At 44.8% G+C, this 13,928-nt stretch overlaps 1 protein-coding gene across 1 annotated transcript in view; it reads right to left on the bottom strand.

Annotated features, from left to right (window-relative positions):
• Nucleotides 1-13,928, bottom strand: part of MTSS2 (MTSS I-BAR domain containing 2) — a 315,559-nt gene that overhangs the window by 34,054 nt on the left and 267,577 nt on the right. Inside the window, exons 8-9 of the mRNA XM_030203599.1 lie at nt 10,188-10,345; nt 1,730-1,837 (exon numbers count right to left, since the gene is read on the bottom strand). Coding sequence (XP_030059459.1) covers nt 1,730-1,837; nt 10,188-10,345 — 266 coding nt within the window. The remainder of the gene's footprint in view (nt 1-1,729; nt 1,838-10,187; nt 10,346-13,928) is intronic.

Genomic DNA, 13,928 nt, shown 5'->3' with positions numbered 1-13,928 from the left:
AGGGACAGGCTGTTGAGCGGGTATAAGGAAGGGAGGCTTTTACTGATTAAAGGGGAAATGGGGGAAGAGACGTTGACTATTGTAAATGTGTGTGCTCCATGTGATCAATCTCCAAGGTTCTGGAAGGATTTGAAGGGGTTCTTGGAGTCTACAGTGGAGGGTCATTTACTTTTGGGAGGGGACTTTAATTTGGTTCTGGATCTGGACTGGGAGAGATCTCATGGGGGGGGTGGGGGTGATGGGACGAAGTGTCCATGTCAGTGTTTGACAAATGTGCTATAGGAGTTTCAATTAGTTTATTTATGGAGGAGCCAGTTCCCCAGTGGTAGGGATTATTCGTTTTATTCCTCATGCTATGACAGTTATTCTCATATAAATCTCTTTTTCGGGGATCTGTATTGGAGCAAGAGGATAACTAATGCTGGTTTTGAAGTAAGAACTTGGTCAGATCGTGCACCTATCTGGACTACTTTTCATTTGGGAATGGTGGTGGGAAGGAAAGGCAGGTGGTGTTTAAATGAAAGTTTACTGAGGGATGAGAGGGTGGTTGGTGATATTAGCACTGAGTTACAGAATTACTTGGAGAGCAGTGATAATGGGGAGGTGGAGGATGGCACATTTATTAATTTAAAAAACTTATATACCACCTAAAAAACCTAGGTGGTTTCCAAAATAACATACATAATATACCTAACACAATATCTAAAATAAGACAATTCATACAACAGCATAAATACCCTCCGACAAAGAGATAAAATAAAGCAAAAAAAGTTTTGAGTCTCAGACATACGCAGCTACAAGTAACCATGCCTTTAATAGTTTCTTAAATTGAGCTATATTGCCATATTAAAGAAAAAGAAGTGGAGGAGTGGCCTAGTGGTTAGCATGGTGGATTTTGGTGCTGGGGAACTGGGTTTGATTCCCACTGCAGGCACAGGCAGCTCCTTGTGACTCTGGGCAAGTCACTTAACCCTCCATTACCCCAGGTACAAATAAGTACCTGTATATAATATGTAAGTCGCATTCAACCTGCTATGAGTGGGAAAGCGCGGGGTACAAATGTAACAAAAATAAAAATATTAAGCCAATTAAGTTAAGTGAATTGTTATAGAAGACACCTGGAATTTGGCACGAATCTCTAGGTGTACTATATATAATCTGGGGGGGGTAATGTCTAACGTAGCCTAAATATTCAGTATCACTTTACATGCTGAATACCCAGATAGTGCCAGTGCAGTAATTGTGCTATTTATTTAGCTTTGACCTGCTATGTAGCAGGCCCAAACTGAGGGGGTCTGTTACTAAAGATTAGCTTGAGTTATCTGCAGCAGGGTCCATTTTATTCCTTTGGGCCCTGCTGCAGATAACTCGAGCTAAACGTTAGTAAAAGACCCCCTAAATGTATAAAACATCTGTTTATTGGCTGAATATTGCCACTAAATAGATACTCTGAAGCTCGCCCTCTCCCCTCTGCAGATAGTGCTGGGTCTGAAATTCCACAGATAACCCAGTTATAGGTTCAATGACCACAGTGGAACAGACACAACTGGCTTTGAATGTCCAACCAACTGTAATTAACTCTGGATTAATTTGCTTTTAAAAATCTTAGACTATAATTGGGATTCAGTGCCATTTTTCTGTTAAAGTAATGAGTGAGGAGGGAGGGAGGGAGATTGGCGTCTGTAGGTAAAGCAATGGTTAGTTTTAGATATCACAATTCCATTCTCACCTGTTCACTGGCAGGAGGCAGCTTGTGAGGCTCTGCAGTCAGCACCATTAGGTCATCGATGATCCCTTGCAAGTGGGTGACCTCTCCCAGCATGTGGATCTCTCCATTCTGAGGACAAGAAGATGCAAAGTCAGCACCTCACTCTTACACTGTCTTCTATGAGTAGCTCCTGATACTGAATTAACATATGCTTTCATGTGTGCTGGTTCAGGTACTTTGTATAATTCCACGGTTGGGATTGAGTTCACCAACAAGGTTGGCTTTGGAAGTTTTTTATGATTGCGGGAACTAGGGAAATTGGGGATTGGTAAACAGGGGCTTCCACAGTTGATGGCAGGGAAATGGTTTACTTCTGTTTTTGAAGTTCTAGAGGTAACCTGCCTGCAGAATGGGTGTGTCATATCCAGAGCCAGATTTAGGCAAAAGCTAAACAAGTTCTAGTTTAGGGCCTCACAATCCGCAGGGCTTCACAAAATTCCCGATTTTTTTTTTTTTTAGCTTTTAGAATTTTATGTGGCCTTTTATATGTACTGTAGTTTTTAAAATCTTGTCTAGCAAATTTGTATGTGTAGTTTAAAATGGCTTTATATGTATTAGATTGTAAGCTCTTTGAGCAGGGACTGTCTTTCTTCTATGTTTGTGCAGCGCTGCGTACGCCTTGTAGCGCTATAGAAATGCTAAATAGTAGTAATTAATTTAAATAATATTTTGAGCTCACATTTTCTCTAATTTCAGGTTTACAATGAAGAGAACATTTGAGAGTGGATAATTAAAAGGCATATATATATTTTCAATTTTTTCATTGTGATCTAAGGTCATGTTTTGGTACGCACCATTGTGAGACCTTCTGATGTAACTTTTTAACAAGCGGCCTCCAAGTTTTATATAGCTTAGGGCCTCACCAAGTCTAAATCCGGCACCATCTGAATCACACCTTCTGGTCTTCCTGCTTTGGGATCTTAGTGGCTGTGAAGACTGATTTTGCATAGGGTCAGTGGCGTTCCTAGGGTGGCTGACACCCGGGGCGGATCGCCAATGCACCCCCCCCCCGGGTGCAGCGCGACACCTCCCCCCCGGTGAAAGGACACCCCCCCCCCGGGTGCAGCGCGACCTCCCCACCCCGGCGAAAGGACACCCCCCCTCCCAGGTGCATTTTTACTTGCTGGGGGGGGGGGGGGTGCCGCGCGCCTGTCGGCTTCGCTCGTTCCCTGCTCCCTCTGCCCCAGAACAGGAAGTAACTTGTTCCGGGGCAGAGGGAGCAGGGAACAAGCGTTGCCGACAGACGCATGGCACCCCCCCCCAGCGGCGTGCACCCAGGGCGGACCGCACCCACCGCCCCCCCCTTGGTACGCCACTGCATAGGGTATCTAGGTAGGAAATGGACCGGCTGATATTTAGACAGCGATGGGCAGCGTTTTTTTAAACACTGACTGCCACCAGCTAGATTAGCCCCCCCCCCCCCCCCCCCCCCCCCCCCCCATAATTCAGTGCTGGGCCATGTCCGGGCACTGACACTGAATATTAGGGTCTAAATGTCATGGGAATGGCCGCTGGAGCCTATGCGGATCCCAGCCGATATTCAGCTGGGACACACATAAGACAGTTATACAGCCCCAGCTGAATATTGGTCGGGATCCACATAACTATTTTTGGCCTTGAAAGCCCCCTGATCCCCTTCCCAGCCTTCCAAATAACCCCCTTCACAAGCCCACAATACCTAAAGCTCGTCCCATCCTCTCTGAAATGAGGATCCCCCCCAATCCCCACAGGCCTACCAGAAGTCTCTGGTGGTCTGTGGGGGTTGTTGGGGGCAGGAGCAAAGCCCTCGTTCCTGCTCCTTGCAGCAGGCCTTTGCAAATGGATGCCATAAGGGGCAGGAGCGAGGGGGGCTTTGCTCCTGCCCCCAATGACCCCCATGGACCACCAGGGACTTCATGCAGGCCTAGGGGAGCCTACCTAGATCTCGGGGAGGGGCGTTTGGGGAGGGGGAAGCCTCATTCCGGAGAGTGAGGGGAGAGGCTTTAGGTATTGCAGGCTGGAGGGAAGGGGTAGGAGGGGGAGCTTTTTGGGAGACCAGGAAGGGGATTGCAGGGTGGCTTTCAGGGCCAACAACAGTTTATGTGGGTCCTGACTGATATTCAGTGCCGGGACCCCATAGCTTTTGAGCTGTCCTAAATTAACCCACTTAGCTATAGGGGTGCCGGCACTAAATGTTGTTGACACCCGCATAACTCCAGCTCCTCCCTAAAGCTGCTCCTAGTACCGCCCCTGACCTGCCCTCTTCTTTTAGCGGCGGTCAGAGGTGATATTCTGTGGCACTGGCCACCTTAGTGCCACTGAATATCAAGGTGTAGGCAGTGATGGATGATTTAAGCGGGCAGGAGCATCTCCTGCCCACTTAAATTGCTGTCAACATCGGCCGGCACATGTCCAAAATGAGGCATATTTCCAGTCTATTTTACAAAAGACACACTGAACACAAAGCCTTTTGTAAAGTGTACATAGCACCATGGGAAATCTATGAGCATGCCCCTCAACAAGGAGTGGGAGCAAGCATTTTATAAAACTACATATCTATATAAAAGGCAGTATTAATTTCAGGCTCATTTCGAAAGAGAAGGACGCCCATCTCGGTATAATCGAAAGCCGATTTTGGACGTCCCCAATTGCTTTCCGTCGCAGGGACGGCCAAAGTTCAAGGGGGCGTATTGGAGGCATAGCAAAGGCGGGACTTGGGCGTGCCTAACACATGGACGTCCTCGACCCATAATGGAAAAAAAAAGGGCGTCCCTGACGAGCACTTGGACGACTTTACCTGGTCCTGTTTTTCTTATGACCAAGGCACAAAAAGGTGGCCCAGATGACCACCAGAGAGAATTGGGGATGACCTCCCCTTACTCCCCTAGTGGTCACTAACCCCTCCCACCCTCAAAAAACATCTTTAAAAATATTTTTTGCCAGCATCAGATGTCATACTCAGCTCCATCACAGCAGTATGCAGGACCCTGGAGCAGTTTTAGTGGGTGCAGTGCACTTCAGGTAGGTGGATCCAGGGCCATCCCCCTCCCTACCTGTTACGTTTGAGGAGGAAACAGGGAGCCCTCCAAAACCCACCACAAACCCACTGTACCCACATCTAGGTGCCCCCCTTCACCCATAAGGGCTATGGTAGTGATGTACAGTTGTGGGTAGTGGGTTTTGGGGGCTCAGCACACAAGGTAAAGGAGCTATGTTCCTGGGAGCATTTTATGATATCCACTGTAGTGCCCCCTAGGGTGTCCGGTTGGTGTCCTGGCATGTCAGGGGGACCAGTGCACTACAAATGCTGGCTCCACCTATGACCAAATGGCTTGCATTTAGTCGTTTCTGAGATGGGCGTCCTTGGTTTCCATTATTGACAAAAATCAGAAACAACCAAGTCTAGGGACGACCATCTCTAAGGACGACCTAAATTTCAAGATTTGGGCGTCCCCGACCATATTTTCGAAACGAAAGATGGACGTCCATCTTGTTTCGATAATACGGGTTTCCCCGCCCCTCCATCGGGACGCTTTGCGAGGATGTCCTCAACAAAACTTGGATGTCCCTTTCGATTATGCCCCTCCACGTGCCTTATACATGCCAATGCAGATGCTTACACATACCAATTTTCATTACTTACATGCGTACATACCAACACTTAGATGTATAAAAAAAACATTTCCAAGAAAATTACACATATAAGAGCAACCATTTAAGGATCTAGACTCCTAAAGACAGACTGTTACATTTTAAATGTTGTGTATAATAGCATGAGGCTAAGCAAAGTTGCCCCCTCAATCACTCTTCTAAAGCTCTGGCCAAAATGAGCATTTTGCTGTGATATATGTGTGCCTCGATGGAAGTTCAAAAGCAGATGGGAAAACGTTTTAAAATAGATGTGTACTGCCATGCAAGATGAGGAAAAAACATGCAGCCCCATTTTAGACAGGTCGTAGAAGAATTAAGACATGCAGCTTGTTCTAAAATAGAGGAGAAATGGATGTTTATGCGCCAGGTGTGTACAACATAAACATCAATTTTAGAAAAGTAAATGTAAAAAACATAACTGGTTATGTTGTGCAATTGCAATGCAATTGATTATTTGCAACATATAACCAGTTATCTTTGCAACCTTGAAAACATAACTGGTTACTATCCCAACTCTGTAACAGTGACCGGTTTCGTTTGCCAGTCTGTCATTTGGGGGGATTAAGGGGCCCTTTTACTAAAGGGTTGGTGCGTGGCAACGGGCCTGCACGTGCCAATCAGGAACTACTGCTGGGCTACCACAGGAGCCCAGAGGTAGTCCCCCCCCCCCAGCATGCGCAATTTCTGACGCTACAAAAATATCTTTTATTTTTGTACCACTGGGGCTTACCCGGCGGTAATTGGACAGTGCCACATGCTGCCCGGTTACTGCCAGATTAGCACATGAGCCCCTACCGCCATCACAATGGGTGGCGATAAGGGTTCCCCCCCCCCCCCCCCCCCGAAATGGCTGTGCAGTAAGTGGTTCACTTACCACAAGGCCATTTCTTTTCAACAAAAAAAAGACAGCCTTTTATCCGCGGCGGTAAAAGGGGCCTCAGCGTGCATCAAAAACACGTGCTGACGCTAGCTTAGTAAAAGGGTCTCTAATTGGGCAACTCCAGAGGAGCAGCTGATTACCATATCCTAAATATGCATGGTAGCAGGTGTAACTCCCGACATCGATCTTTTAGGATTCAGTCATTTAGTCTCCTTTTGAAATGGGGAATAAATATCTATGAACTCACCTCACCCATGTCCCACTGAAGACTTGCCCATACCACACCCACTTTTGAGTTTGATATAGGACATGACCGGAAGCAGACCAGCAATTGTAGAAAAGTGCAATTTATTTAAAACAAAACATCTGATGTGGCCACATTTCACCTCAACAAACTGTGTCGGGGTGGGGGCTAGAGAGGATTTTTAACCAAAGCTTTCCCCTAAAGCTAAATTCAATCCTTAACCAGCTGGCAGTGCTCTGTGTGATAAGTGCTGTATCTGTTAAGAATTGAATTTGGCTTTAGAGAAAATCTTTGATTAAAAATCCCCTCTAGCCCCCACCCCTGACTCAGCCTGGAGTTGAAATGTGGCTACGTCAGGTGTTTTGTTTTAAATAAATTGCACTTTTCTATGATTGCTGGTCTGCTTCTGGTTGTTTCCTGCTACAATTTTTTGCAAATCGCTTCCTCTCTACTGTGTTGGGTTTGATACATGCATATCCCGGTTTTGTAAAACTGCACTTAGATATTTATGTAAGATAAACTTTTAAGTGCTGGTTTATGCATGTATCAAATATGAATAAGACATATAAATGAGGGTCATAATTTTTTGGACTGCCCAGAAGACACCATCTTTGAATCTGTGTTTACCACAGCAATTGTACATGCAAACAGCAGCACTGAAAAATTAGCATTTACAAGCATATGCCATCTACACATGTAAATGCGGCTATTTATGGATTATGATTTATTTGGTTTAATATATCACTACTTCATGAGATCACAGGAGAGAGGTTTAAATATCAAATTATTAATAAAAGAGATGTGATAGCCACACAAGGCTTCTATAATGACCTCCTATATGTGTTGGGCTAACATGCAGAGGTCTTGTGATAGACTTTGTTCCTGGTATGCTAAAGCAGTGTTTCTCAAGTTCAGTCCTGGTGTACCTCTTGCCAGTCAGGTTTTCAGGATATTCACAATGAATATGCACAGACTTGATTTGCATACACTGCCTTCATTATATGCAAATCTCCTTCATGCATATTCACTGTGGATATCCTGAAAACCTGGCTGGCAAGGGATAGTCCATGAGCAGACTTAGGAAGCACTGTGTTACGGAGTTGAACAATCTTGTCAGCAGGACAAAGAGTGCTTCCAGCGTTTAAAAAATTGCATAAAATTAGTGTTCTTTAAGAAACCCAGTTACGGGAAATATAGTGCCTTAATCTCAGAATGAGTTAGGTGAGTAAATGCATTTCCTTCTCAGAGAAAAATCGCTAAGGGGGAGAGGGAGGGGAGGTGGGGCACTATTCTCACTCTAAGAGGATCGATTTTCGTTGCTGGAGAAAAGTGATAGATTCAGAGGGTCGATATACTACATTCTGTTCCAGGGCCTCTTGAATTGTTTAGCTTTTACTTGTATTAATGTAAATCTTTTTGATGACTTTCGAAACATGGTATAGCAGCAAACTAAACTAAATTAAACTATCTGATGAATGCATTAGGTCAAACTTGGCCTAGCCATTTTTCCAGGTGTTGTTTCATCTATAAGGGAAGGGAATAGTTTTAATTGAAAGGGATTTAACTTTATCCTGAATCAGCTGGGTAGATCAGGCCCTATTCCTCTGATAGACAAGAGACTGAAGGGGAAATTATAAATAGGGGTTGCTATTAAGATGGGTTATTTTACTGTTAACCTAGGTTACTAGTAACTAGGACTCACTGCATAAAATGGGACCTGTGCTAAAATAGCACAAGTTGTGGTAAAATAACTCACCTCAATTGTAGCCCATGTTGACAATTCTCCCCTGAGTGAATATATATAAAAGGAAGAATGGCTGAACTAGATTTAACAGAAAACTGGAGGTCTCTACATCAGAGTGAAAGCACTATTCCTTCTGCTCATGGGTCATACTCCCTATTAGAATATAAGCCATGAGTAGAATATGTGTTGGTTGAATGGTAGGGACAAATGGAGGATACTGAATTATGTTAGACTACACGCAGGGGATTCTAAAGATACTGTATATCTTATACTGTCTATATAAGCCAGAGTACTGGGGAAATTAGATGTTTGAGTCTCAATACCTCTAATGCCAGAGATCCCTGGGACAAAATGGCAGTCATTCCCACACTGTTGAGCTCCTCCTTAAACCACACTTAACTTGATGGTCCCAATCACAGGTTACTCCTTCCCTTGCTGCCGGCCACTGCACTAGTTTCCTGCCTACCTACTGTGACTATTCATATGAGGAGCCATGGTAAAATTTACAGCTCTTGGAGCTCTGCAGTAGCCCCCACAGACAGAGCAGTATTTCATGTGCTTTGAAAAGGCTGTCATGTACAAGCCATGTGGCTAGCATAAACACGCTCCCAGATATGATTGACATTCCCAGTGACTCCAAGTCATTGCTGTGGCCCTCAACAGACCTCTGTCTTCACTGGCTGCTTCCAATTCCTCCTCCTTTTTATCTGAACTTTATTGGCACTGAGTGATCTGACCCTCTCTTTCTTCCCTACCCCTCTCTCTCCTTCTATTTTATTTTTCTTTCCACTCAGGGTCCAAAGAAGAGAGCAGAGAGACAGAAGGGATGATAGAGGCAGGGAGAGGTTCCAGTACTCCTCTGGACATCACTCCAAGTGTCCAAGGCAATCACCAGGAAGGGGCCAGATACCACCCTCATCTCTGCCAGTGCTCAACTGAGGGGACCAGTCCAGTATCCATATCCCAGGAGCTCTGCCAATCAGACCACACTGCAGCCACAGGAGCCAAATGTCTACCACCTGCTGGAGACAGAGAACACAGAGGCTACAGGTGCCCTATATTGGGTAGGGCCATAAATGTATTTTCTCTATCTCTGTCTGCTGGTAGGTGGTGAAACCCATGTATCTGGCCTAGTATGGTGATATGATAAGGAAATGAAGGTATTTTGACAAAGTCACCCAGTCATCATTACTGAGGTGACACCAGAATTTGAATATTTTTTGATATTGTGAGTTGTACCACAGTCATTACTGGAAAAGATTTTGTGAATGCAGAGTATGTTTACAAAACTGAAGTGAAAGGTTTATATTTGGGGGTTGCTGAAATTTGTTGCAGAATGTGAGTGGTTCTCAACATATCCTTGCAGATCTCATCAAACAATCTGGTTTTCAAGATCTTCACAATGAATAGACATGAGATCTATTTGCTGAGAAAACAGGCAGTGAAATATTTTATGCATAGCTGCTGTCAAGATTAGTCAAGTGATCCCAAAGACGGGGTTGAGGATCTGCTCTCCATCACTTCTTAAGGTTAACATAGTGTTAACAGCTTTTCAGGCATGGTACTTTGTTTTTGAATTTTTGGTTTTCATTCAAGCATTACACCGATCCTTTTCAGAGCAGTTAATCACAAACAAACGAATCAACAGATCTTATCTTTTCAACACAAGTTCTTCCCCTAGATCTTCCAGGCACGCCACAGATGCACCGTCATTATTACATTAACAATGTCAATGGTTTGACAATGATAAAAAGACATGAACAATTAATCAAACTATGTATGTCTCCCTACCCCTTCCCACATTCTCCTGATGACAATGTCCTGGAGGTATGAAACACCCTCAGACTGTGTCATGACATATCTGTTATGACTCAGCATAAAGTTGGTGGTGGTGTGAAAACACTGTGGCTTGTGCACTTACCACGACAGGCTGCAGGAATGCAATGAATGTGCAGAAGCGTCCACGCTCTTCAATCAGTGCCTTGCGCACAGCCTGCTTCTCGGTCTCCTCCAGCAGAAGGTACATGTCATTGACATCCTGCAGGGCATTGTCCAGCTGAGGCTGTAGGTCCCCTTTACCTGCAAGGGGAGAGAAGGGTCACAGTCAAACTGAACCTTAACAAAGTCCTCCATAAACACCTCAACCCAAGAACCAGGGATGTTCTTCTCCTAATTATCCCTCCTGTCTCATTCCTGAGGGCAATATACTGCATCTGGTTAGGAGACCAGATAGCAAGTTCCAAAATAAAGTGCAGCCTGAAGGAGGAGGCTACAGTATAGAGTCTCAGTTCCCATCCCACAGTATTCCAAACCTCCTCCTTTATCAAAATCAGAGCATATATCCCAGAACACCATTATTATGAGAGATGAGTAGCTAAACATGATTTCCTTTCATTAGGGTTTCCCTGCTACATACTTAAAACATAGGGAAATAGTTCCTTTAATCTTTTCTGTGCTAGTGCACAAATGGCTCTGACCTACCCAAATGTGGCAAGATCCATCGTTACCTCACCTATTTCTACAACAAAATGCTGGAAATATGCAGACAGCACTCAAGCGGCCTACATTACAGTTACAGCTTCTTGATGGATTGAAGAAGAGTCTAAAAGACTGATAGCAAAGGCCTTCTTGTTCCATGCTGTACCTCAGTGTAGAGTGGCCACAGTAATTTAGATAACAACATTAAACTGATCTATTAAGATCCAACTGTTCAGTTCCTGAGATGAAGAGAGCTAGCTACAAATAAAGATAGCCTACGATGGCAGCCATGCTAAAGAACGTCCCACATTTCAAACTACTGCAATTCAAAACATAAGTACGATCATGCAAAGGGGCATGAGGAATAAATGTGTTCACGGGTATCCCCTTCTTCCATCCCTCCCTCCCCAGACTTACACAATTTTTGCACTCACCTGAAAGATGACTAGCATTAACTTCTACCAAAACATTAACACTATACTCACCCCAAAAAAGAAAAAAATATATAACAATATAATACCCACCTCCCTCCTGCTGGATAAAATAAAATAGAGCGTGCAAAATGTTTTGGCTCTCTGAAGGGTGTGAATGCTTCAGACTTTGGGACAAGTGACTGTCATTCATTCGCTCATGGGAGATGCGGCAGGGAGGCTGCATGCAGCGCATAGCAGAGAGCGAACAAACGGAGTGACAACACAAATAGATACAAAATGAAACTGCAGGCAAAAATGACTTGGATTATTGACCAGACAAAGCCAAGACAGAGAGGGACATCAGACATGTGCAAATACCCCATTATGGGCAGGAAGAAAAGGCTGGAAATGAGCCTAATTCTTCTACTGTACAACAGAGACAGTGATGAAGATGGCTGGTGTGACACTCGAAGCACCGGAGTAATGCTGAGATCAAACCCACTTTACAGTGGCCAAAGCAGTAGTCTCTGGTTTACAATTGTTTCCTGTGGAATATCAGAAGACCAGTAAGTATAAAGATATGACACTAACCCAATAACTAAGACTAGAAAAACATATAAAATGCAGATGTTGAGCATGACTTGAAAAGTTAAAAGTGTGGAAAGTAGAGTTACACTGAAAATCAATTTCTCACAACAGCTGAATGAAATTGTAAAACATATGAACACAAGATGAGCCATAACTTAGGCCAAGGTCCATCAAATCCAGCATCCTGTCTCTGACAATGGACAGTCTGGGTTACAAGAAGTCAGCAGATTACAAAAAAGTAGATCAAATTACTCATAGTTTATTTTGAAGCAAAGCAATTGCTTTCCAAAATTTACTAGGCTAATAAATTATGGACTTTTCCTCCAGAAACTTGTCCAAACACCTGGCAAGAGAATCCACAGCATAATCATGCACTAATTAAAAAAAAACCTTTCTACGATTTATTCTCAATTGGCTTGTTAGTTTCATAAACTATCCTTTTGTTTTAGTATTGTTTATAGTAATTGAACACACAAAAAATGAAGCAGTCGATATTCAGCCCGCAGCGGTCAGTGGTTTTTTAAAACGGTGATTACCAAGGGCAGAATTAACCTTGGATATTCAAGCATCAGCACTGAATATCCGGTGCTAATTCCGAGCAGGGCCGTGCCAAGGGTCTCTGGCGCCCCCCCCCCCCCCCCCCCCCCCCCCCCGCAGACTACCAGTTGGCGCCCCCCCCCCCGCACCTGCCTGGCTCCAAGGCAGCGATTCCCCTCTCTCCCCTGCCCTCCCGCTCCCATGTAGGAACTGCCCGCCCTCTTCTCCCCCCCAAGATCCCGTTCCTTTTTTTTTTCTTTTAAATTTACCTTCCTCCGGCAGCGCAGCGTCAGTGAAGGAGGCGGCGCTCCCAGTCCCGACGTCTCTAGCCTTCCCTTGTTCGCTGCTCACTGCCCCGCCTTCTTCTGACGTCGGAGGGCAGGGTAAGCACGCAGCGGCGGCGCCCCCCCAGAGGATAGCGCCCCCCTGCAGCGCTTACCCCGCTTACCGCATCGGCACGGCCCTGATTCCGAGTGAACTGGTCGTCGGAGCTTAAGCGGGTCCTGGCTGAAGTTCCCTTACCTGTGTACTCCTTCTTCGTAAGGGAGGCATTCCATCCCCTTTATTTTTGTCACCCTTCTCTGAAGATTTTCTAGTTCCGCTATACCCTTCTTGAGACGGAGTGATCAGAGCTACACACAATGAGGTTCATTTATAATAGGGTGCTTAGGTTAATAGGGCAGGAAGGCATCTATTTTAGTCTATTTTATAAAGACACATGGAGAGGCATTTCAGAAAGGAAGTCCAACTCAGAATATGGACTTCCAAGTCAGCCCAAACACTTCACAAGGCTCAGTGCTCCCACTGCTCAAAAAACAGCTGATGCCTTATGCAGTGTGGGCTGAAGTAATCATAAGAGTTGTGTGCACACAGACCTTCTCTGAGTTGATGATCCATGATGCAGACTTTTATGACAAAACATGGTCCATGTCGTGCCTTTCTCAACTTTTTTTGCAACATCTCCTTTATTGATCACCTACCTCTTGTTTTCTGCAGAGGTTTTCCTCTTCTTGGATTTTTTTTTTTTTTGCTATTTTGGATTAAAGTGGCCCCTCTATGGCACTTGATACATTGATGATGGTTAGTAGTGGGAAGGATTTGGATTTTAAATTGAACCATTTGAGTTTCATATGATTTGGCAAGTAGGAGAGTATGTTGATCAGCTACATTAGCATACAAAGACACTGTTAGTAGGGGCGATCCTACATCTGGCGCCCTGCTGTGCGTTGACAGCCTTTCTATAATGGCAGCTGGGCTCCCAGATTCCATTCTAGAATATTAGCGTAACTCGGTCAACGTGCCTTACAATTATGTGCCTGTAGGCAAGAAAATGCAGCACAGACACAGGCAGGGCCGGTCCTAGGGTCTCTGGCGCCCCTCTGCAGACGATGAGTTGGTGGCTGCGTGCCCCCGCCCCCCTCAGCATCTCCTTTCTCTCTTCTCCCACCCTGCCCCTGTCAATGGGAGATGTGCCTATGTCCTACCCATGATTCAAACAAAAAAGAAGGAAACAAAATCCTTCCGTAAAACTATGCAAACAAAAAAAGGAACGGAAGGAGCCAAACCCACAGAATCAGGATGTTAAAAAAAGGCTCCGTTTATTAAAAAGAACAGTCTTCTAAGAACAATATCCAACACTGTTGGAT

This window comes from Microcaecilia unicolor, chromosome 5 (assembly GCF_901765095.1).
Source record: "Microcaecilia unicolor chromosome 5, aMicUni1.1, whole genome shotgun sequence".
Classification (NCBI taxonomy): domain Eukaryota; kingdom Metazoa; phylum Chordata; class Amphibia; order Gymnophiona; family Siphonopidae; genus Microcaecilia; species Microcaecilia unicolor.
Note: the sequence above shows the minus strand (reverse complement) of the source record. Positions and strands in the feature narration are given on the sequence as shown.